This window comes from Kogia breviceps, chromosome 3, assembly GCF_026419965.1.
Source record: "Kogia breviceps isolate mKogBre1 chromosome 3, mKogBre1 haplotype 1, whole genome shotgun sequence".
NCBI classification, from domain to species: domain Eukaryota; kingdom Metazoa; phylum Chordata; class Mammalia; order Artiodactyla; family Physeteridae; genus Kogia; species Kogia breviceps.
Window position 1 is genome coordinate 143,325,075 of NC_081312.1, and position 24,474 is coordinate 143,349,548.

A 24,474-nucleotide genomic window follows, 5' to 3' on the forward strand; every position below is an offset into this window, starting at 1 on the left:
AGCATTGATGCAGGAAAAATTATTCTTCAGGTATTCTTCTCTGATGACCATAGACTGAGCAAGATTTTTGTATAGTTACTGTAGCCATGAAAATACTAATCATTGGACAACATTCCTAGTGCAACAAATATCAACCCATAGAGCACTTTGATGAATGTCAGGGAGCAGAGCTAACAGAAAGTTAATGCTAGTGAGTTGGCACTCTCTTTACCAACTCCACACATTTATTCAGCATCTTCCTATGTGTAAAATCCGTGATTTCTCCTTGCTTTTGTTTATTTTTCAAATGTCAGTCTGAAGGCAGAATATACCTTTTGTAACTGATGAACTGTGATCATTATTTGTGTCTATATAAAGTGATATTCCTCCTCACTTTTAAATTAATATGGAGTTCAGGGATAAGGTTTTGGTGGTATGTGGCATGCATTAGGTGCTCAGTAAATATAGAAGGGAAGGCAGAATGCTGGGAGGAGGTTAGAGGAAGGAGAGGAAGTGATCCACACTTGGGCCCTGGAGTCAACCTGCACAGAGTCCATCAGGCTCTGTGAGTAACTGCCGGGTAACCTGGTAACATCCATTGACTTCTAACCTGAGTTTAATATTCTTTAAAATGAGATAATACCTACTTTGTAGGGTTTTTGAGAGGCTTAAATGCATGAATACATGTAAATGTCTGATATAAACCAACTCAATAAATGCTAGTTTTTAAAATATAATTAATAATAATGTTCATGACATCCAGCGATTATCTTCTTTGAGAAAGCACTTGTCTCTTTATCTTCCTGGACTTTGAAATGAGTCCCCTTCAGTTGATATGGATTCCTCAGGGCAGAGAGAGACAAGCCCAGTAGAATTGCAGAACAGGCGACAGCCTCCTCAGGGGCACCCCACGGTGCTATTGCCCTGCTGCCCTCGTGTGGGTTCCCCTCTGCTAGGGTCTCAGGCTTCAGTCCTAATCTCATCTGACTGCTGTTCTCTTGCCAGGATGGAGGGCCAGATTCTCCTTTCCTTTGTGTATCCATACTTTCCTCTTGCAAATTGCAGGAGAGCGTGTTTGCCTGAGCATGGGGCCTTTATTAGCCCACCTTCCTAGGGGGTTTACCTTGAGGTCGAAGAGAGACAAGCCGGCCCGGTGGGGAAGGGCCGTCTGGCTGTGGGCTGATGTCTGCCCATTAATCCTTAGGGCTAGATGTTGGTGTTTCTTAAACCTATGATGAGTAACAGTGTTCTGCATCTAAGAGACTCTAATTTTACCTCTTTCGGAGACATCACTGTTGTTTCACCAAAGTTAGATTTCCTCAGAATGAGAGTATATTTTCTAAAAATGTTTTGGCACGAGGTAGAGTAACAATAAAAACATGTAAAGCATTAGCCTATCTAATGAGCAATACTGGAGACGGGTGGCAAGTCAGAGGGCTTCCTCAGGGTTTTCCTGAGATAACTGACACGCACAGAGAGTGGAGGGGCCCTGGGAGGAGACCTGCTTTGGAAGGTTCCACCCCCTACAAACACCTCCATTTCTCTGCGCCCAGCGTGGAAGAAGGGGCCCTGGCCTCTCATACCTGCGCATGGCTAACTTGTGCAGGTGCTTACTGCGTGCCAGTCTGGGTTCTGAGGGCCATCGACCCTAAATCACTTCATCCTCAGGACACCTAAGTTCTGAGGTGGATACTGTTTTTAGCTCCATTTACAGAGGAGGGGACGGAGGCTCTGAGAAGATAAAAAATTTCCCGAGTTCAAACAGTCGTTAAGTGATATAATCAGTTAAAAAAAAAAAAAATTCCAGGCTCCAGAGCCTTTTCTCTTAACCACTGCTCTACTACACTGCTTGAGGAGTTACCTGTCCTTCCTGAGGATTGCAGGCAGGGACCAGAGGGGTCCAGCATATATTTAGCATTTTTCTTCCCCAGCCTTTTAAAATACTTTGTTTTCAGTAGGATTCCAGGCACAAGCAGCAGTCTTCATCTCAACAAGGGCAAACTGCCTATAAGAGCTATAGGGTGGCCCAGCACTTTCCATAGAGTGACCTCTGCCCTCCAGTAGGGCAGCACCCTGTCACAAGCCAGGTGCCCTGGAAGGGGTTTCTGAGATGGAGTTTGCCGTGTAGGTTATTTATTAGGGATCCCAGCTGAAGGGCAGTTGACACAACAGGAAGTCGAGCTGCAGTGCAGGCCTGATGGCCTCAGTCAAGCACCTGGCTGTGGTGGAGCAGACGTGGTCTCTCAGAGCTAGGCTAGTGGTGGTACTATCGCCCCCATCAGGCGGTGGATGTGGGACACCTGAAGGGGGGCATCCCCTCAGACAAGGGAGCTCTTTTCAGCTGAGGTGACTCTGAAGGAGCTGACAGCATTCGTTGTCACTGAGGCAGTGCGTTCTTCCTTGAAAGGGGGCTCTAGCTGCTGCATCCGTGTTTCCATCTTGACGCTTTCGATTTTATTAGCATTTTTGAGTCCACACAATGGGAAATGCTTTCTTCAAACTCAGCCTCTATTTGCTTGGATTCTAGATAAATAGGCATTGCACAAATAAAGACAGATCCTCAGCTTTCTGGCATCCTTTTACTATAGCCCTAGGCAGAAGCAAAGGTATCACATCAATATATATATTTGGATCATGTGATTAAAGTCATACCTGGCATTTTTGGAGGCACTTAAAGAGTTTGTTTTATGCTCATCATGTCTTTCGAGTGGAGCCAGTTGGCTTTTTTCTGGAGGCCAGAGTCCAAAGCTAAAAGCCACAGTGCAGTGATGGAAAATCTCTAGTTACGTTCTGCTTGCCAGTTGTCTTTCAGAGAAATCTTCCAGTGATTAAGATTCCAGGTTTAACCCCCTTTTCCTTGCTCTTTTCCATCATGATACTAAAGCAGTCTTCCAACTCACTTCAGAACAGACATTAAACTGCATCCCAGCTGACTTACGTCTTGTCCACACAAGTTGACCACAGGATTTGTCCCTGTGTATCCAGTGGGTGCTTTGCCCTGCAGGATCCATTACTGCTGTGTCCCACTGTTGCCCACAGCTGGCTCTGGCCACTGATGGTCTCAACTGCAAGGTGTGCAAAACCTTTCTCCATTTCCCTTCTTTCAGGTTGGAAAGCTTATCCAAGAAGCAGCGGGAAGAAGTAATTTGAAACGAGTAACTCTGGAACTTGGAGGGAAAAGTCCCAATATTATTTTTGCAGATGCTGATTGTAAGTCAACCGCAAATCTCTTACATGCCCTGGCACACTGGCCTGTGGTGCTCACTTTTATTATCTCCACTTTCAACAGGACACTAAGAAAAAGGTCTTTGAAGCTAAGTGGCATTCAAGGAGAAAAATCTAGACCCTTCCTTTTAAGGAGAAAATAATATTGGTAAAGACCACTTATCAGTTGACAATCAGATAGAGTTTGTTTTCTAGACATAATAAGCCATTTTGACTCTGTGTTGTTGTAAAATAGGGTAGAAGAGGTGAAGGCCTGGTCGGTGTTGTATAGTGCAAAGAGCAGTGGTCTAAGTCTCTGAACACTGGAAATATGTAACCTCTGCCTAGATTCAAGAAACCTGAAACATCTCATGTATGCCTGGTGGCTTTGTAGATCATTAAAAATGTTTAGTTCCCTAGCTCTACCAACGTTGTCCCAAACCCACACCCCCTTCTCTGTTTAGCCATCCCCACCCCTTTCTGTTGCTCCCGTGGCTTTTAGTCAGGATGACAACACACTATGGTCAGTTCTGTATGAATAGACCTAAATTGGAGGTGATTACACTTTGGCAGTAAGACTATACAGAGGCCTAGAGCTATAACCTAGAAACCCCATGTCTCCAGGCAGGATGCTCTCTAGTCTACTCTGCACGTGTGTGCTCCTCATGTTTGGAAAAACTTTCCAGGGAATGAAATTACAAAACCTCTTTCAGGCATCCTTTTTCTTCTTCACATCCTGCCAGGCAGCACTGCTTCCTCAATTTCACTACTAGAGAGATCAGAGAACAGAAAGCAGATTGCCTGAATTTCAGCTCCAGCTTGGAATTTGCAAGGAGTTCAGCTTCAGCTTTATACTAGTTGTCAAGAGGATCAGAATTCTGTACCTAAATTCCTATTAAGGTGTAGGCACTCCACTGACAGTAGATTGATTCATTCAGTCAGTGAGTCATTTAGCAGCTAGCAGACACCCGATTTATTAATACTATATTGAGTATTATTTAGTATCTCTTATTTTCACATGAGATGAAAACGAGTTACCGTATGGTACTATACAATTCCATGTAAATATAGAGGAAATTTAGCGTCTTCAAAGACGATCATTGCTGTTACAGTTTAATTTGCCAGAACACTAATTAAAAGTATAGCTGCAAGGTCCTATAGATTAGGGATTGCAAATTGGCAGTCTATAGGCCAAATGCAAGGTATGGCTATGTTTACTTCTAAGTATTACACAAAATATTGATTTCTGTTTTTTTCTTCAAACTGGAAATCTGGCAACCCTGGGCTGTGTTTATGCATAGCAACAGCCAAATGAAGTACTTTCCTTCTGAGTCTCTGTCACATTGCTTTACTGTTATCTGCCCAGCCCCTTTGGTTATTGGGGTTTGAGACTCCTGTTATAGATAACGTGGTCTAATCCCTCTTTTTACAGAAGGAAGGGATTCCAGGAGGTGAAGATGTCCAAGTTAACACAGCCCATCACGTCAGGGTCCAGTTAGAGCTAGAACCAAGTTGTGTTCTCAATCCAGTGCTTTTCACTGGGCTGCTCACGGTTCTGCTCTGTGGTGAGCATGACGTGACACCTGGGACTTCGGGGAGGGAAGAGGGTCGGTCCCTTAGGCCCCTCCACATGGGGCAAAGCAGTGTTGAGAGCATGGCTGTTTCCTCTTGTAGTGGATTACGCCGTGGAGCAGGCTCACCAGGGTGTGTTCTTCAACCAAGGCCAGTGCTGCACTGCAGGATCTCGCATCTTTGTGGAGGAGTCCATCTATGAAGAGTTTGTGAGAAGAAGCGTGGAGCGGGCTAAGAGGCGCATAGTGGGCAGCCCCTTTGACCCCACTACCGAGCAGGGACCCCAGGTAGAGAAATCATAGACATGCCTGTTCTTTTTTTTTTTTTTTTAAACATCTTTATTGGAGTATAATTGCTCTACAATGGTGTGTTAGTTTCTGCTGTATAACAAAGTGAATCAGCTGTACATATACATATGTCTCCATATCTCCTCCCTCTTGTGTCTCCCTCCCACCCTCCCTATCCCACCCCTCTAGGTGGTCACAAAGCACCCAGCTGATCTCCCTGTGCTATGCGACTGCTTCCCACTAGCTATCTATTTTACATTTGGTAGTATATATATGTCCCTGCCACTCCCTCACTTCATCCCAGCTCACCCTTCCCCCTCCCTGTGTCCTCGAGTGCATTCTCTACATCTGAATCTTTATTCCTGTCCTGCCCCTAGGTTCTTCATGACCATTTTTTTTTTTTTTTAGATTCCATATATATGTGTTAGCATACAGTATTTGTTTTTCTCTTTCTGACTTACTTCACTCTGTATGACAGACTCTAGTTCCATCCATCTCACTACAAATAACTCAATTTCGTTTCTTTTTATGGCTGAGTAATATTCCGTTGTATATATGTGCCACATTTCTTTATCCATTCATCTGTTGATGGACACTTAGGTTGCTTCCATGTCCTGGACATGCCCTTTCTTTACTTAATCTCTGATGAACACAGAAACCAGACACTCTGGTGGAACCCGACAAAGCATCATCTTCCTTTTTCTGCTGACTCCTTACTCTTCTTCCTCATCTGTCTTCATGGCTGGAAATGTAGCCAGTGAGGCATTACTTGCTTACGTCTTGTGCTTCTCTTTCTGTTTGTAAATTTTATCCTTGAAAAACCAAGAGATTAGGATTGCCTTAAGGATATCTTGAACTTTGGGGGTAGGTTGGAGTCTCTCAGCTCCCAAAAAGGACCCAGGCATGGCAAGATGGATCTTGACTAGAACCCAGTCCCAGTCCTTAACTGCTGGATTCAAGACATCCCCACAGGTGCCACAGTCAAGGAGGGCAGGTATCTCTCATTCCCAGAAACTCATTTATACTTTTACCAGCTGCCAAGCATTCTCTCCACCAACCTGACCTACTCTGGGATGACCACTTGCAGTTTGTAATTGTGTAGGGAATGCAGAGCTGTCTGCTCTCTCTTCTGCCATATGGTTCTCTCTTATTCTGAATGCTTCATGCACTGTGGTGGATGAGGAGGGCCACAAAGGTCCCTGCCAGCTGCACTCTTGAGCTCTGCAGGTTCTCCATGGTCATCAAGGTATATTTCCAGTTGGAACTCTGGTTTTGAACTGAGAATTTTTAAAGGAATATGTAGACCAGATCTCATCTGGATCACTAGAGCATGGGTTTTCCTGAAAAGAAGCAACATCTCCTTAGTTTGGGGGCCATTTGAGAGAAGATTGAAGTTGTAACAGCAATTCAAACTCAGCTGAATGTAGGTTTCTTTTTTATTTACCGTAATAACTGAGTGATAAGTCTATAACTTGGCGGCTTGTGGGGGGCGAGAATGATCTTATTTTATGGACTAGGACGCTAGCTCTCACTCTTTAAACTTAATCCTTTCCTCTGATGGTGTAACAGTAGTTCCATAAAATTATGCCCCAATATTCATTTGTTTATAAGGTTAATTTTTACTTATGTACGCAGTGAATAATCAATTAGCCAGTATCTCCATCATTTAGAAACACTGCTTAAATCTTGAAGTGGTACTTATGATTTGGCAGTATCATCAGAGCAGTGCATTCACTGGAATTCTTGATGTATTAGGTTAAACCATACAAAATTACCCTTTTTCATAGGTCAAAAATGGTTAATTAACAGCAGTTCCATATGATTTGACTAGGTATAATGAAGCTTTGGCCAAAAATCACAAATGAGAGAGATTCTTGAGCACATGCTTATTTCCATTTTCATAGAAGATTTTACTTGGAGTCATCAGGCACTTTCTTCTGTAGATTGATAAGAAACAGTACAACAGGATCCTGGAACTCATCCAGAGTGGTGTGGCCGAAGGCGCCAAGCTGGAGTGTGGAGGCAAAGGGCTGGGCCGAAAGGGGTTTTTCATCGAGCCCACGGTGTTTTCCAACGTCACCGATGACATGCGGATTGCCAAAGAGGAGGTATCACATAGATTTTAACAGCAGCCACATCTTCCTTGGGATGGTTTCCAGGGCATTTCTAGTAGACAATATTAGAGGTTTAGTTCTTTGTATTTTATATACATTGTACAATAGCAAGAAACATGGCTATGAAAATCCCCAGTTTCAAGAAAGAAGTTAGACAAAGAGGCAAGCAAGCTAGATGGAGGCCAGGTGAGGTGCTTTATGATCTCAATTGTTCCTAGCCAACAGAACCATCCTAAAAGCCAATCACTGGTCTCACTGATACATTGTCAACAGTTCAGTTCCCCCAAATATGGGTCATTAGGCTGTTAATCAGGAAATAGAAAGCACCCAAGCATCCTCACGCTTCTGCAGGAGAGGACCAGTTGCAGATCAGCCACCTCTCCAGAGCGGTAGTTCTCAGTGCTGGAGCGGTGCCTGGGGGGTCATGGAGAGCACAGCTTTAGAGCACACTGTGCAATCAAGTGTTGCCAGGCAGGGTGGGGGAGCGGAGGAGTTAAACTCTAAGGGTAGACTTATGTAATCTTATTCTGGGAAAGTTTGGGATATTTTTACAATTATGTTCTGCTAAACTTAAACATCATTTAAATGATGAAGGCAGAATAAACTTGCCTTGAAACATAGAAAACAGGTGAAAGGATGGCGAAGCAACCATGTTGGGTCATCCTATTTTATTGCAGATCTTTGGCCCTGTTCAGGAAATTTTGAGGTTTAAGACTATGGATGAAGTTATTGAAAGAGCCAATAACTCAGACTTTGGACTTGTAGCAGCGGTCTTTACTAATGACATCAACAAGGCCCTCACGGTGTCTTCTGCAATGCAAGCTGGGACTGTTTGGTAAGACCAGAGTCAGTCTCGTTCTGGCCATAACACATTCCATGAGGGTGGTAGGGGGCTTGTAATTCTCCAGAGCCTGCGTGAAATAAAAGCATATGCTCTGGAAGGATGGGGGAGACCGAAGACTTCACCTTGAGAAGGGATACTTCCTATTGGCTAGATCAGCAAGTCAAAGTAAATCTTAAATTATAAAATTTTCATGTGGGGGAAAAGGAATTAAAAAATAGAAATATCATGCCACTGGGATTGTTTCTGTGTAAGCAGAATACACACTAAGAGTACCATGTTTTCTTCTTTCAGGATCAATTGTTACAATGCCTTAAATGCCCAGAGCCCCTTTGGGGGATTCAAGATGTCTGGAAATGGGAGAGAAATGTAAGTGTCCAAAGTTGCTGGTGCCTGAAGAGAAACAGGGTTGCGAATAGCAGCATAGAGGGGCACTCACAACATCAGTGAATTCTCTTACTCTCATCCATTCACTAAACAAACACTTTGTTGAAAACATAAATGTATAAGCAAAGCACACATTACAAAGATGAATAAAACACAATAATACCCTTACCTTAAGTGGGAATGGAGAAAAATTCATGTACCAATAATTCCATGTAATAGGTGCTATTATGCAAGTATGTCAAATATCTTGTTAAGTACAGAGGAAAAAATCAATTAATTTTGCCTGATGAGGTCACAGAAGACTTCACAGAGGAAATAACATTTCAGTTTCTTAGGAGCAGGCATTCCAGGTAGAGGGAATAGCAAGAACAAAGGCATGAAGGCATAGCAAATACAGAATAGTCCAGACACAAAACAGAGTTTGGTGTGTTTAAAACAGAGGTCACCAACTGCCCACGCAGGGACAAATCTGGCTTAGAGGAATGTTTTGGGTTTTTTTTCCTTATAACATTTAAAAACCTTTACCTGACATTCAAAATGAGGAGACTTTCCATAAAAATCTAGATTTCTTCCTTATTTTCATTCCCCCGAAGCAAAATTGCTGCAGCTGTGAGCTCTGCAGTTTTCCTTATTCCCCATCACGCCTGCTTCTGGGAACTGGATATTGGTTGTGTTAGTTTTACACATATCCAATTCACTCATTGTCACCTGCTCAGTGCCTATAGGATCTTTGAGTCTGGGGCTGCAGAGCCTAGGGCACAGGATGCATGGAGGAGACTTGCTGAAGATAAGTGGAGAGGTTGCTTTAAACCCAATCTCAAAGGGTTTTTAAAGGGCATACTGTGGGAGCTGAGGGGATACCAAAGTTTTTATGGCCAACATTCTTGGTGTATAGAGGATGTTTTGGCAGAGATTACAGGAAGATGACCCATTACAAGGATTTTGCAATAACAATAATAGGTATTAATTAAATACCTGCTCTGCATATGGTTTTATTCTGCCTTCTTACCTAACATTGTCTCATTTGCTTTTCACAGTGATTCTATGGGGTAGATACATTTATCTTTATCTTACAGATGGTTCAGATGAGGAACTAAGGGTTGGAGCAGTTAAGTAGTTTACCCAAGTCTCACAGCCAGTAAGTGGCAGATCTGAGCTTTGAACCTAAATTTTAATGGCTTAGTTTCCGTGATGTCTGGCCAAGGAAGCATGGGAACCAGGTATAAGGACTCTTCCGGGTCAGAATCAGAGCTGGGCTGCCCTCTTGTGATGCTAAGGACCTGAAAAATGGGACTGTGGCAGAGGAAAACTAGAGGGATTGCATTTGCAACTTCATATATGAATGGATTTTTAGAATTGCTTTCGGAGAATGAATGGTAGCTAGGGTCTTCCTGAGCTGACATCTCCCCATATCCCCCCAAACTTTCATTTTCCCTCATTTTGAAAGGAGCTATATCCATGTTTTCTAAATCCTGTGACTCGTAAGAGGAAGCATCTTCCATGCCTGTTCCCTCTGCATACTTTTTTGCACAAATGCTTAGTTCGCAATCAATCTGCTAAAAAGTATTGAGCACATACATACTTTGTGCAAAGCATGATGCTTGGTCTGTAGGGGAAGGTGCAGCCCATTAAATTACTTAACATTTTGTTGGATAAATGAAATATACAACATTGAAAGAATCAAAAGAATTCCAGAAAAGTCTGTGGAGTGGTAGAGGAATTCAGGGGTGATAGAGATTGTTGTGAGCTGGAGAAGTCCAGGAAACCTTTAGATGTGATCTTTTATAGGAATTTGAATTGGCCTTTAAAGGAGAGGAACATTTGAGTAGATGAGGAGAGAGGAATAGTTTTTCATGGTTGGTGGGTAAAACAGGATAGCAGTGGGGGAAGAGTGAGCAAAGGCATTGTGGGAGAAATAAGTATGGTGTTTGGGGGGAAGTGCAGTGAACCCATGACTAGCACAGGGGATTTACATCTTCAGATACTGTAGCTGGTAATCTCTAGTCCCGAGCCATTAAACCATGAAGTAGATATAGCTTTGAGGCTAAGAGCAGATTTTCTAGAATCACACTGCACAGATATGTACCCTGGCTCTACTGCTTATTACCTGTGCAGCCTTGGACAAACTATTTAATCTCATTGAGCCTCAGTTTCCTCATCTATAAAATGGGAATAATTATAGATAGTACTTACCCTACAGAGTTGCTGTTAGGATTAGATATTAGAATCATGTATGCCAAACATCCATCAAGGTATCTGGTAAACCTTCAGAAAATGTGAGCTACTATCATCATTATTGATCAAGTAGATGACTGTTATGTAGGCAGTCCTTCTTTTTCTTAATAAATGTATTAAGAAAGGGAGAAACTGCTCTTGCTTGAACCTTTGCTTCTGGCCTTCAGTACCTCCCACTTGCTTTATAGCCAGAACCCATACCCAGTCTGGATCCTATTTGCTAAGTTATTAGTATTCCTTCAGCTTTTATAAAGTCTTCATGTACTCTAAGTATCTCTTCTTAACTTGCACATGGCCTTAACTTTCTGCTTCCACTTTTGAAGATGCATTGAACTTCTTTCATTTCCTGCCCCTGTGTTTGTGCTCTCCCAGTCTCTGGAATGTTGGGGCCATCGCCGGCTCTGGGAATGCTGCTCACATCGACTGTCACAGATCATTAGCAGGGTGTATCATGGGCATAAAATACACTTGAAATAAATAATTGCTGGTTGATGGTTTCTCATCTCAGGTTAGCCCTGGACTCTCATCACAGGCAAGCCTCCTACCAGGATTCGGCCTTGGGACATTGTTCAGGCACAGTCTCTTCCTGTCAGAAACATCGCCCTCGCCTAGAAAGAAGGTCCAAGAGACAGTTTGGCTGTGTCATAACCACACAGAACAGTGGCCTTTCTTTACTCGTCTCATGGGCACAGTAGTGATTTGGCCTTCCCAGTGCAGTTAAAAAATAATTAGGATACAGTGCTCTTTGATGAGACTCATTTCATCTTATCTAAATTATATGAGTCTTTGTTCTCGTTTGCCCCCAAAACATGTTTTCTCTTCCTTAAATGACCTGGAGTGGTAGGAAATGCTTCAGATAAAAGAACCTGCCCTGTCCTGGTTCCCCACTCTTCTTCTCGTTTAATACAGTCCTGGAAACTCTGCTTAGCCTTCCACCTGGACAGAATTATTTATCTCATGGCCTGCAGGCTCCATGCAGCTTGGGTCCCTGACATCTCCTTGCCCACCTCTAAGAGGAACAGAGAAGGGGAGTAGCACTTTCTGGAAACGAGCTCCAAGGAAGGCTGTTGGAGCCCCTGAGTGCTCCCCCACAGAGAGCTGTGGAGAGGGCTGCCCTCTACAGGTTATCTGATGGGCTGGCCTCTAATTCCCAGCGTCAGAGACTTGGGCTGAGTTTTTGTCAGTTCTGCTTGTCCAGCTAATTCCATCTTTTTCAGCCTTCCCATCCTTTTCCGTCTCATTTAAGCTCTCCTGAGACAAGGGGTCATAGAGCCCAAGCTATAAAATATGTATCACAAACCTAGGGGATGGAAAGAAAGCTGTGAACCTCAGCATTTTAAAAACTAAGGACACACGCTTTGAAGATGAGAAGTGTTGTTCGGATGCTCTGAGTCAGTGTGTGTGTGCACAGCATGTGTATGAACAGAAAGTCATCTGCAGGCTGGGAGAGGGGCTTTCTAACCCTGCCTATCTGGCGATCCACTCTCAGAGATTCTGATTTAGTAGATCTGGGCTAGGGCCCAGGACCTGGATTTTTCTTTTTTTTTTTTTTTTGCAGTACACAGGCCTCTCACTGTTGTGGCCTCTACCATTGTGGAGCACAGGCTCCGGAGGCGCAGGCTCAGCGGCCATGGCTCACGGGCCTAGCCGCTCCGCAGTATGTGGGATCCTCCCGGACCGGGGCACGAACCCGTGTCCGCTGCATCGGCAGGCGGACTCTCAACCACTACGCCACCAGGGAAGCCCACAGGACCTGGATTTTTTAACAAGCTTCTGGAATGATTCTCGTGCAGGTGGTCTGGGGATGCTGCTCTGAGAAATGCTGCTGGAAGTCAGAGAAAAGGGCAGGGAAATGTACACCCTAAGCAGAAATCCCTTTGTTTTATGCATGAGTCTGAGTGACTTCCTAAAATGGCTGGCCGAGAGACACCAAAATCTAACATCTTACCTTACCTTTACGTATGCCAAGTTTGGTTCATCTTTGGGAATACAACCTAGTCTGGCCAAGAAGCAGGAATACAGGCTTCTAAATGTGCTGTGCCCTGACACATGTCCCAGCTGGAAAGGTGACTATACAAAGAGATTGGGGCATGTCACTAACAATACATCTGCCTTTTGTGCAGCAGTGGACTTCTTCCTTAACTATGGAACTATGTGCCACAGAATTTAACCGGATTGAGAAAAATTTAAGTAGATTTGAGAGAAAGACCCTGGAATGAGATGGCGAAACAGCTGAGGAATCCAAATGTCAGGGATTGGACTCAGAGACCTTGCAGCAGTGTTGCTCGAAGAGTGGGTCCAATAGCCACCTGTCTCATGGTCTCTTGGGCTCCTCCCCAGACCTACTGGAACAGAATCTTTGGTGGGGGATGGTCAGGAACCTACAGTTTAAGTAAGCTTCATGGGTGATATGTGTATATTAAGGTTCAGGAACTGATGTCAGAAAGACGACCGGGTGCCAAGAGGAGGGAGAGAGTCAGCTGGAGTCGTACAGCCGCCAGTTAATGCAGAGCCAAGTTGGCACTCCTGTCTGCCGACCCCCCACCCTCAGTGTTCTGCTCCACGCGCCGCCCTGAGACCTCTCATTGGCTTTCCTTGAGGCCTGGGCCCATGGGCAGTATTTCCTTTCACGGCAGATGTGAGTCCACTCCTCCATCTCGGAGCAGGCTGTGTGCCGGCCATGCAGCAGACGGCCGACTGGGACCCAAGAGAGGAGCACCTCCAGTCCAGCAGAATTTTCCATTGCTTTGAGCACCCAGAGATTTGGGGTCCGGCAGTCACACTCGAAAGCAAGGTTTCTAGCTCTGTAGACTTCCTTACATCTTTCACAGCCCAGTTAGAGATCTGAGTGGGAGGAAAGTTGTTCAGGGTCTGCCCCAAGTGTGTGCACAAGCGAGGGAACAAGAAGGGAGTAGCCACACTTCAGACAGGAGGCAGAGGATGTCCGTGATGAAGAGACACATGCACAGTTGCCCGAGGGCAGGAGAAAGTCCAGCGAGAGCCAGAGCTGAGCTGGTAATAAAGAGCCAGCCTGGACAGAGCCGGTGAGGGAGCCACATACTGAGTGGGGCAATCCCAAGTTTATTCTTCCCATTCCTGCAAGCAGAATGGCCAGTGCAGACGAGAGAGCAGCATGCGCTTGAGTCGCTGATGTTGTGGGGGCTGTGGGGGAGGAGTGGGGCGCGACCACTCAGGAGCCCTGGTGCTCAGAGGAGCTGCTGGCACAGCGAGGGCAGCTCTGTGTCGGGCCAGGGAAGCAGAATGAATCCTTTACATCGGGTCTTCACTGTAAAGCCAAGTTGCAGGAACTTTGTACCTTTTATATAAGACTGTTTTTAAAAACGGGCGTTCTCAATCCTTTCTTATTCGAATATATGTCTAAGCGTTCTTTCATGTTTTTTTTCTGGCAGAGATGGTCAGTCAGCAGGGTGGAACTGGGGAAGAGAGGGTAGGAAGACGCCTGTCCCCCCTTCCTTCCTCCCACAGTTATCAAGTGCCTTCTTTCAGCCTGATGCTGTGGGCTGCACGCTAGGTTTGGGGGAGGACAGAAAGCAAGATCAGGAAGACGCAGATTGGTGGGGGAGACAGAGACGCTCGAGCAGCCCCCGCCCTCCCTCCTGGTATGACAGGGCTGTGGTAGAGGTGGGTACAAGGTGCTCTGAATACAGAGGAGGAGGGGCACTCCTTCTGCTGAGAACTTGAGGAGAAGCTTCACAGAGGAGTGACTTTGAAAAGAAAAGAAGAAGAAAATGTCAAGTATTTTGCACAAAACAATTAAGAGAACATGCTTGATGTGACAATGAAATCGAGAAAAGAAAGGAAGGCAATTAAAGAGAGGTAGGAATAAGAAGGAACTAGAGAAGAGAAGTGAAGAAAAGGAACACTGTAGCAGTGGGGCTTTTCCACGCGCCAGCGCCCTTCAAGCAGTGGTCGGAGGGGCTGTTTCTCCTGGGGCCGCCTAGGCAGGTGACCTGACTCCCGCCCCCCCCCTCAGGCCCAGCCACCTACAGGCCCTTCAGAGGCCGGGGTCCATTATCTGGTTTCTCCTGCACCCGGCCCAGCACGGTGCTGCCCCATAGTAACAGTGCAATAAACGTTTGTTTGCCAGATGACAGAAATCCTTGGTCCCCGATCAAGGCCCCAGAGGGTGCCACGAGCCAGGAGGGGAAGTGGCCGAGGGCAAGTCTCGGGAGACAGCTGACTCATACTCCCAATTCCTTTCCCGTCCGTTGTTTTGATTTCCTCTTTCCCCTGACTTTGTGGAGGCCGCAGATGGTATTTGTTCAGGGTTCTGTCCTTAAGGCATTGCGTGTGATCTATACTCTTCTGTGGTGGGCCTTTGGGTATTGTTGCCGCTTATTAAACCGAAGGATCGGTGAGAAGGAATATAGAACATCAGGCCGAGAGGACCCTCGTGGTTTTCTTTCAGGTAAAGTGGACTGGGTCTCTAGGAGAGCCATTAGAGCACTGGCACATCCTGGGCGTCCAGCAGTTGGAAGAGGGTTTTTGAAGAGGAAAGACCGTGTTGGGCCGCCCGGGCCTCTGGTACCTGATACAGCCCATTTCTGTTTTTCAGGGGAGAATTTGGTTTGCGAGAGTACTCCGAAGTTAAGACTGTGACAGTAAAGATCCCCCAGAAGAACTCTTAAGATGGCCAAGAAGGACGGTGAAGGCCAGCCTGCACGACTCTCCCCCTCTGCTTTCCCTGTGGGGCCCAGCTCTCAGGGATCCAAACTTGATACTCAGTCCTTACTTAACGATTTAAATGACAGCAGGTAGGCCAGGCCATTCGCTGCGTGAAGAAAGCAAACCAGTTGGGCGTGGTTTCTTGGCGCCCTGTGAGGGATCACCTTAACAGTACCAAATGTTGGGGAAAGTGGGATAAAGGCGCGAGGAGTAGCTTTCGGGCATACCCAGTATTTCTTTCTGGGGTGAGGGGCTGAATGAGGGAGCTGTATTATTTGATGCCTTCTGTCACAAAGGACTTTGCTTGTGAGCAAAGGTAGCCTTTCCATTGTCTTCATTTCCCCCTTCCAGGCTCTCCCTGCTCACGCACCCCTCCCGCTCCTCCAAGGAGATCTCAGCTGAGCTCATCTGGGGCAGATGTTTGGGCCGGGAACAATTTTCCAAGGTTTTGCAGCCAAATTACCGTTTCATGTCATCCATTTCTTCAAAGCAAAACATGAAATGGTTTTAGTTAGGGCCAGACCAGACTGAAAATGCCAGGAGCTGGTACACTGCAGATGTACTAAGGAGAAAGAACTTGGGATATTCCTGACCCAGTCTGGCTTTCTTATATCCGTATATAACATGAGTGAAAGATCAGGAGATGGAGCTCCAGAGATCATTATGTGTAGTTCACAGCCTTGGAGCTCATCACTGCATGGTTTGAGGGGGTAAGAGAGAGGGACGTGTGTGTGTGTGTGTGTGTGTGTGTGTGTGTGTGTGTGTGTGTGTGTGCGCGCGCGCGCATGCGCGCACATCTGTGCATTTAATTCCTTCTTGAGTATTCTGGAATAAGTCAGGGGGTGGGTTGTTTTTCATGGATTGATCTTTTCCAAAGCTTGTCTTTAAAATCAACCAAAAACTGATCTGAGCAGGCTTGAGAATTTGGAAAAAGGTAATGCTGGGTGCCTTGTAGAAATAATTCCATTTCCAATACTGCTGACAATTCATACTAAATGAATTATCTCTGCAGTTGGAATCTATAGCTTCTTCCGCCCCCCCCCCACTCCCCATCCCCGTCCCCGGTGCACGCCACTTCCCAGTCCCAGTGCTGTGGGTGTTACTTCAGCCTCCCATGCCCTAGATCCACTGGCAGTAACCTTGGAAAATCTGGCCAGGCTCAGAGGTTTCCTTCTCCATGTGTAGAGTTCCAGTGTGCCACGATTGCCACGCTGCACCAGATCTCCACTTGTCACGCCCGTGGCTCGTCCACACACAACTCTCGCTCTTGGCCTCCCAAGGGGGAAGCATGAAGCAGGCTGGCTCCCTTTCCTCCAGCCACGCGCTCCTCTTCTGCTTTCCCCTGAAGGCTCCATCTCTGACGTGGGCAGTGTCAGCTTCCTTTCCTTTTTCCCTCCTTCCAGCTGCCAAATCCAACTCATTCTCTAACCTAGATGAAGATCATTTATTTAAAAGTACCAAACATAACCCAGAATATATGAAATATGGGCAACACATATATAGCCTTCTGTATTTAATGGTTTTCTGCTCTCTAACCATACCGGTTTTCTATTTATAACCCTTGACTATTCATGATGTTTTAAAGAAACCTCTCCTTGCTGTTATTGACAAAGGACAGTGGCCAGATGCCTTGAGAGATGCCACATTTCTGAGTCCTTTCGTGTGAATGTCATGCTCTCCTCCTATAGCCTGTGTCCCAGTGAACATATCCATTAACCAGCTAGTTACCTTTGAACTGCAATATAGAATGTGAAAATGAAGATTTATTTCTTTTAATTTACTTAAAAAGAAACCTCTGTGCTAGCAATAAAGCATTTATATTGTGTACTCCTCGGGATCATTTGGCTGTGTTTATCAGTGTCTTTGTGTCATACTGAGTCCATCTAGGTCCTTCTGTCAGCTGCTGGGCTTTTCAGGTATGTTGCTGCCTCTGGCTACTGAGCAGAATTTGGGAGGGTATCCTTGCCATAAGGTAAACGAGACCCTTATTTCTGACACTGTTTAAAGTCCAGGTATACATACAGTTCTGTGTGGCAAACAAGTATAACCATGTGTGAGACATATGAAATGACAGTTTTCATCCAAAGGAGGCTCTGTGAAAGCTAACATGTAGAGGAGTCTTCAGGCCTGTTCTCACAAACATGGACCACGTGATGAGAGCTCTGCTAATGCCATTTATCAGTAGCTTTATTTTTATTTACCGAAGTGGAACAAAGTCAAAAACTGACAACCTGATGTAATATTTTTGCAGCTGTAGAAAGGAAGCTGTAAATGGTGACTGCAGGACCAGCCAGAGCTTGTTTACTTTCTGTGTGTTCTCAGGGTTGTGCTTTTGGAGAGCGGTTTCCACCCTTTAGACCTGCACATCCCCTCCTTCCAACCATGCTTCCCCACCCAAGTCCTGGTCAAGTGAAGCAAAAACAAAAACTGATGACTTAGACACAAAGGAAGTGAGACCCGGGGAGAGACATGTTGCTCTGGACTGGGTGGGATTCCTTGCTCTGACTGCTGGTATCTTGTTCCTCAGAGGAACAAACTGGGCGTCGGAGAATGTTGTCCCTGGGGCATGGGGTGAACTCTGAAATGTAGGCTGTAGGCTTTCTGTGAATTTACCTCGTGTTCAATATTTCGGGCATCGGAGAGAAAATGAGAACAAGGTGGACACAGAGTAATCATGTGAAAGTCCTTTGTTAGGTGCCAAGTAGATGTTATAGATAGCAGGAATCCAGAATAAGGTAAGGCATAATTTGATAGTTCTTCAAAGCATAAAGTCCCTCAAACCTCATCCATTTATGATGCTGACATAAAGGAAAATGAAGAGAGATGGTATTTTAGGTGTCATGAATGAAACCAACACAGAGACACCAATTGGTGATTTTTCATCAGCACTACGTAATTACAGTCTTTTTGTTAACCCCTGAGATTTTCATTGTACCTTTTCCTCCGAAACACCCTCAGTGCATTCATATTGACAGTGTCATTCTTTTTTTTTTTTTTTTTTTTCGGTACACGGGCCTCTCACTGTTGTGGCCTCTTCCCGTTGTGGAGCACAGGCTCCGGACGCGCAGGCTCAGCGGCCATGGCTCACGGGCCCAGCCGCTCCGCGACATGTGGGATCTTCCCGGACTGGGGCACGAACCCGTGTCCCCTGCATCGGCAGGCGGACTCCCAACCACCGCGCCACCAGGGAAGCCCAGTGTCATTCTTTTTAATGACATTTTAGATAATAAAAGACAAAAATATTGCAATGTAGGGAGTACAGAACAGAAAGGAACAGTGACTCTACCGGAGTGTGTCATTAAAACAGGAAGGCACCCAAGAAAAGAGGACAGTCAGAGACAAGTTAATGGAAGAGGTGGGTTTTGAACAAGGCTTGAGGAAGGAATGTAATTTCAATAGGCAAGGGAGCAAGAAGAAGGCATTTCTGCTCAAAGGAGTAACCTGCAGAGGCACAGAGGTGAGGGAGGTCAAAGCCTGCTTTTGTGATAGGGGATGGACCAGCAAGAGCAGGTACCACATGCCGTAACTTGGTCAGATGGGGGTTGGCCAGAGAGTTCCATGGCACTGCCCTGCCCCACGCTCCTGCCAGCCTCAGAGCTCCTCAGAGCTCACTAGTAGCACATGCTGCATTCAGTTAGAAGAAACTAGAGCTGTATTTAGCTAGCTGAGATCAGGGAGGAGGAAACTGTCCTGTGTAATAGATGTTAAAGAGTGAGTAGAATTTGGAAAGGTGTGAAGCAGCAAGACTGCTGGGAAAGAAAATCTCCCCACAGAATTTGTTAATGTCACATGGTCTGCATTCTTGGCAGGGGGAGGGGCACAAATAGAACAGAAATGCCATTGTTACTTACATGTGTTTAGATAGCTATTTATTCACTTTTCTAGGGGTTTTTTTTCTTTTTGGTTGACTAATGTCCCAGAAATATTTAGTCAGCAACAACAATGCTTAAAGTATAACAGAAAAAATGAAAACAACAAAATCACATGAATTAAAAGCAAGAGTAAAGGAAAAAACAAAACGAAGGTGGGAAACTAATGCAGCCAAAATGAGACCAGAAAATACACATTCTACAAAGTCCTATCATCACTCGTCTTAGGGGAATTTGATAATCTAGTGAGAGAAGAGCCAACACCGCAGGCCAGTGATCCTAAGAAATTAACCTCCCTTCTTCCCTCCCGTCCTCTCCCCTTCCCTACGTCCACAAATGTTTACTATGCCAGATGCTGGCACAGGCGCTGGAATACACAGCAGGCCAGGCATGGCTACTGCCCTCATGAAGCTCATGGTCTCATATGGCAACTCAGAGCCAAGAGTTGGTAGTTTTCTTTGCTATCTCACTGTAACTCCTTGCCAGGCACATATATTCAATTTATGGAAGGATAATGTAGAACCTTTTCCAGGTCCTCCTGGTAATCGAGAGTGACAACTTTGCACACAGAAATAGCCGGTTAGCAACATTGCAGAGTGAAGAGCATCAGAGGGTCAGAGAAGTGATCAGAAGTCCTCACCTGAAGTCCCTTATTGGCCATTTGCAAGTGGTGTGTCCTTGCGTAAGTCACTTAACTTCCATGGGCCTCCACTTCCTCCTCTGTAGGATCCAGATGATCATTCCTGCCCTGCCTACCTCACAATGTTGTGTGAGGATTAAACAACATCATGGATGATGTATCTCTTCTGTTGGTCTGAGACGTCACGCTGCACACATACAACTCTAAACAACTACAAAACGTATGAACGAAATGACTCTGTTGCTTTGCTGCCCAGTCCATAGGACATCAGAATCTATCATTTCTCATCCAATGTTGAGGCCATCATGTAGAACCTGACTCTTTAAGATGGGTTTCCTGTGGTTTCCAGGAGGCCTCCTTTCCCAAAGGTGGACCTCATCAGAACTCAAGCCAGCTGGGAGTAAGGTGGTGAATGCAGCTCCAGCTGTTCCCCAGGTTTTGGTTGTGTATATTCAGTACATTGTTCTGACATTCTATGGGGTGATTACAAGACCTCCAAGCTCTGGGCCGACTGTCTGTGCCACCCTGAATGTTTTACACAACAACCACTCCTCAGTGGGGACCAGCTGGGAATGAGAATGCAAGGAAGTCCACTCTGGAAAGGCATGAAGTCCTCTTCCTAAACATGTACATTGTCTAAAACTCATTTGGTTATTGGACAGATTAAAGGGAAAATCAGCCTGCCATTTAGCCTTTGATGTGGAACTCTTGGATAATGTTTCCTTTGGCCATTTATGTAGCAAGGAGGAACTTGAAACCAGCATGGCCCAGGCGCCATTACTGCTGGAGCAGGAACGCCTCTAAATGGTTTCAAGGTCTTTTAGCCCTGCTTTTTTGGTTTGTTTCTCAAGAGCAGGTCCCTGTCCTCCTTCTCGTGAAATGAAATATATGTTATTTACCAAGTCGGCTCGAGTTGACTAATTTCGTTTACTACGTGGTTTTGTTACCGACCCTCCCAAGTCAGTCCCCAACAAGGATCTTCCCCGTGTCGTCCGAACCAACAGAATGAGACTGAGTTCGGTTTAGAAGCAAAGGGAAACTCTGTTCTCTGATCAAAGAAGGGAAAGGTGCGAACTCCAACTCTAGAGTCCAAGCGCTCCCTCGACACGCCGTGGGCGGGCTGGGGCTGCTTTATAGGAATCCTATCAGCTGGGAGGGGGTGGGTCCTAGGGTGGGGTGGGGCGCAGGCGCAGGCGCAGGCGCAGGCGCAGGCGCAGTTCAGGGCTCCAGATCTCAGCGCTTGGGGCAGCGTCTCTGCGCACAGCCCGCCGCCACCGCCGCCGCCATTTTGGCTTGCAGTGTTGGGCAAGGCCCTTCTTTCTGCTCATGCCCGGGAGCTGAGGTGCTGGGCGCACCCGTTTAACACCAGGAGCTGTGGTCTGAAGGGCCGGGTGAGAGGCCTCTGCACGCGGCCCCCTCTGAGCAAGAGCAACCAGACTAAGCACCGTGAAAAAGAAAAAAGGTTAGGCTTTATTTTATCACCCAATTTCCTGGGAATGGTTAATGGGCTTTGCCGGTGACCGGTCCCTTGCCTTTTGTCCTGCTCCTCATTCTTGAGGGCACAGGTCCATTGTTTGTAACTGCTTTCTGCTGATTTGGGGCGGCGTCCTAACCCCGGGCTTAGGAGCAGGACTTCTTCCCAGCTGCTCTTAGACGTGCTTGACGGTCCCAGGCCTCCAGCCTGACTTTTCGCGTCCCTGAGCGAACAGTCTAACCTCTTAGAAACAGAGGACACCAGACACTTTCAGATAGCAAGAGACTAATGGTAGACTTTATCTTATCACCCCAGATTCCATCTTATTTATCCCGGGGACCCCAGTGGGCTTTGCCAGTGACCATTTCCCCAGCCTGTTTTGCAGAAATGTGCAGCTGATTTCATAGTTTATATTCTGAGCAGGTTAAAAAGTGCACCAACCCAGACACCCCTGAGCTGCAAAGAATAGAGACCCCTCCAATCCCTACCCCTTCTGGAGCCAAACACGGTGATTCCAGGACCCTGGGAAGACCTTTGTCTTTCCGACTCCAGACAGATGCATCCAGTTTAATGGAAGGATAATGTAGGACCTTTTCCCAAGTCCTTTTGGATGATAACCTAGAATAAGAACTCTCAAGACTCCCATGGGGTAGCCGATGGATAGCAGTGAACATGAACCCAAGTGCTTTGTTAGTTTGCCAGAGCTTGGCAAAACCCAAGGGAAGGGTCTGTTTGTTAAACAGCTGGGATCCTAGTCTCCATTTCCCAAGTTAGGTTCATTCATAAACAACACAGCATTCGTGTAAAATTGAATAAATTGCAGATGCCCCTTGTTCATACAATTAGCTCATGCTCCCTAGTGGTCCTGAGGGAGGTGTTATGCCCCAAACACTCTCAGAGCCTGGAGCCATGTCCACTCCCAGCCCCTAATTGTGTGTGCTAAAAGAAATGCCAGCGGCAGGTGGGGACAGGAGCGCGGCAGGCAAAGGCTGGGGACCGGGGGCGCGCGCGTGTGTGTGTTTGTGTGTGTGTGTGTGTGTGTAAAGTTGTCCATCCATCATGTGTCTAGTCTTTTAAATTCAGATCTGACACACTAATTCCGGAAAGGGAAGCCTGTTAGTAACATAAAGAGTTTTTCCAATGGCCAAAGGAGCAGAATCCTAAAGTGTTCCAGGGCTCACCAGCTGTGTGCCCTTGGAAAATCAGTTAGCCATCCCAGATCTCAGTTTCCTGACATGGAAAATGGGGTGATAAAATTATCTACCTCACACAGTTGTCGTAAGAGTGGAACAAGAAAGTGCGTGTAAAGTGCTGAATAGTTCCCATTTGTAAGAGTGCAAAAAAAAAAAAAAAAATTAGCAGCTATTAAAAATGAATAAATAGGGCTTCCCTGGTGGCGCAGTGGTTGAGAATCCGCCTGCCGATGCAGGAGACACGGGTTCGTGCCCTGGTCCGGGAAGATCCCACATGCCGCGGAGCAACTAAGCCCGTGAGCCATGGCCGCTGAGCCTGTGCGTCCGGAGCCTGTGCTCCGCAACGGGAGAGGCCACAACAGTGAGAGGCCCGCATACCGCAAAAAAAAAAAAAAAAAAAAAAAAAAAAGAATAAATATGTGAGTATTCACTAGCGCTGTAGTCCCAAAGAGGGTGTAAATCTCACTTTCCCTTGGCCTTGGTCTAGCACATTGGGGCTTTGGGTTCTTGTGCAGAAGCCAGGCAGGAGGACACCTGTGTTAGATGGTAGGACTGGAACTAGGAATCTTAGTGAATGCTGGGAGGCTGGAAGGATAATCACCATTTAAAATCACATCGGTGCCCAGTCAGTTTTGCTGAGTCACCGAGATCTACACAAAGACTATCATGGCTCCCATTTGTTTAAAAGCACAGGTAGCAAGAAGAGGCACAGGGGTGAGAGAGGCCAGTGTTAACCTAGAAGAGGGTTTTACCACCTTGTGCTGAATAAATGTCAGCTGTAGTGACGTTATTATTTTATTGTATATAGTAACAGAAAGTAATAGAATATTATTGAATTATTATTGTTGTTGTCATTGTTCTCTAATTCAAGGAACATGGTGGCTTTTTTTGCCTGGGAGGGGAATCACTTGTCTGGTTTGAATATTTAAAATTGAAGCACAGCAGTGATTCTCAGGAAGGGGATGGTAACCCCTATGGAATAGTGACAATCTGAAAGATCTCCTCTTCCCTGAAGCTACAAAGTATGACTCTCTGCAAGTTCTTGGCCCTTTCAGAGGAGCTCAGGCCGAGGCGTTGGAAACAGGAACCCTGTCCCAAGCAGGGACCTACATCAAATCAGCTAAGCCTAAAGGGCCACAGAGAGCAAACCTGAAAGATGCCCAGAACACATTCTTCTGCTGCCTGTCTGTTTCATTCCCACAAGAAACTGTTATTCTTACAAACTGGTTACAAGGCTTACCCACAGGAAGAATCGATAACCTTAAAGAACCTAGTGAAAATAAAACCACCCTGGAAACTCAATCCCGAGGGCTGGGCTTGGGGTATGATGACCCAGCATTCTGATTTGGCTTTTTTTTTTTCTTTTCCTTCTCAAAGATAACAAATAAATTAATGCACAAAACCACATCCATATTGGAAACACTTGTCTTTTTTTTTTTTTTTTTTCCACTTACGCTCAGAGACATCAAGGGCTTTGTAATAAATAAGCTTGTCAGGAATTCTTTTCAGGAAACTCAACCACAATTTTAGTCTTGTCTATTCAACACATTGTTCAGAAATGTTTTGGTAACCTTTAATGTCCTACTCAAGGAGAGAGGTTCCCATACCCTTCAATTAAATTTTTTCCTATTTTGAAGGTCATTAAGACTTTGGAAGATATTCTTTTTTTTTTTTTTTTTTTTTTTTTAAGATGGCATTCAAGATATATTTGAAAAGGAATGGATAGAGTACATTATAGGGTTAATACAATTCCAATTCAATCTCTATATATTCTAAATCAACAGTTCTTAATAGTAACTACTGAGTTTTTTTTTTTTTTTTTTTAACATCTTTATTGGAGTATAATTGTTTTACAATAGTGTGTTAGTTTTCCCTCTACAACAAACTAAATCAGTTATACATACACACATGCTCCCACATCTCCTCCCTCTTGCATCACCCTCTCTCCCACCCTCCCTATCCCACCCCCCCAGGCGGTCACAAAGCACAGAGG

At 45.5% G+C, this 24,474-nt stretch overlaps 1 protein-coding gene across 1 annotated transcript in view; it reads left to right on the forward strand.

Annotated features, from left to right (window-relative positions):
* ALDH1A2 (aldehyde dehydrogenase 1 family member A2) overlaps window positions 1-17,133 on the forward strand; it is a 97,864-nt gene extending 80,731 nt beyond the window's left edge. The window contains exons 8-13 of the mRNA XM_067030725.1: window positions 3,087-3,189; window positions 4,858-5,042; window positions 6,986-7,150; window positions 7,834-7,991; window positions 8,292-8,366; window positions 15,196-17,133. Coding sequence (XP_066886826.1) covers window positions 3,087-3,189; window positions 4,858-5,042; window positions 6,986-7,150; window positions 7,834-7,991; window positions 8,292-8,366; window positions 15,196-15,268 — 759 coding nt within the window. The 3' untranslated portion in view covers window positions 15,269-17,133. The remainder of the gene's footprint in view (window positions 1-3,086; window positions 3,190-4,857; window positions 5,043-6,985; window positions 7,151-7,833; window positions 7,992-8,291; window positions 8,367-15,195) is intronic.
* Window positions 17,134-24,474: the final 7,341 nt, after the last annotated feature.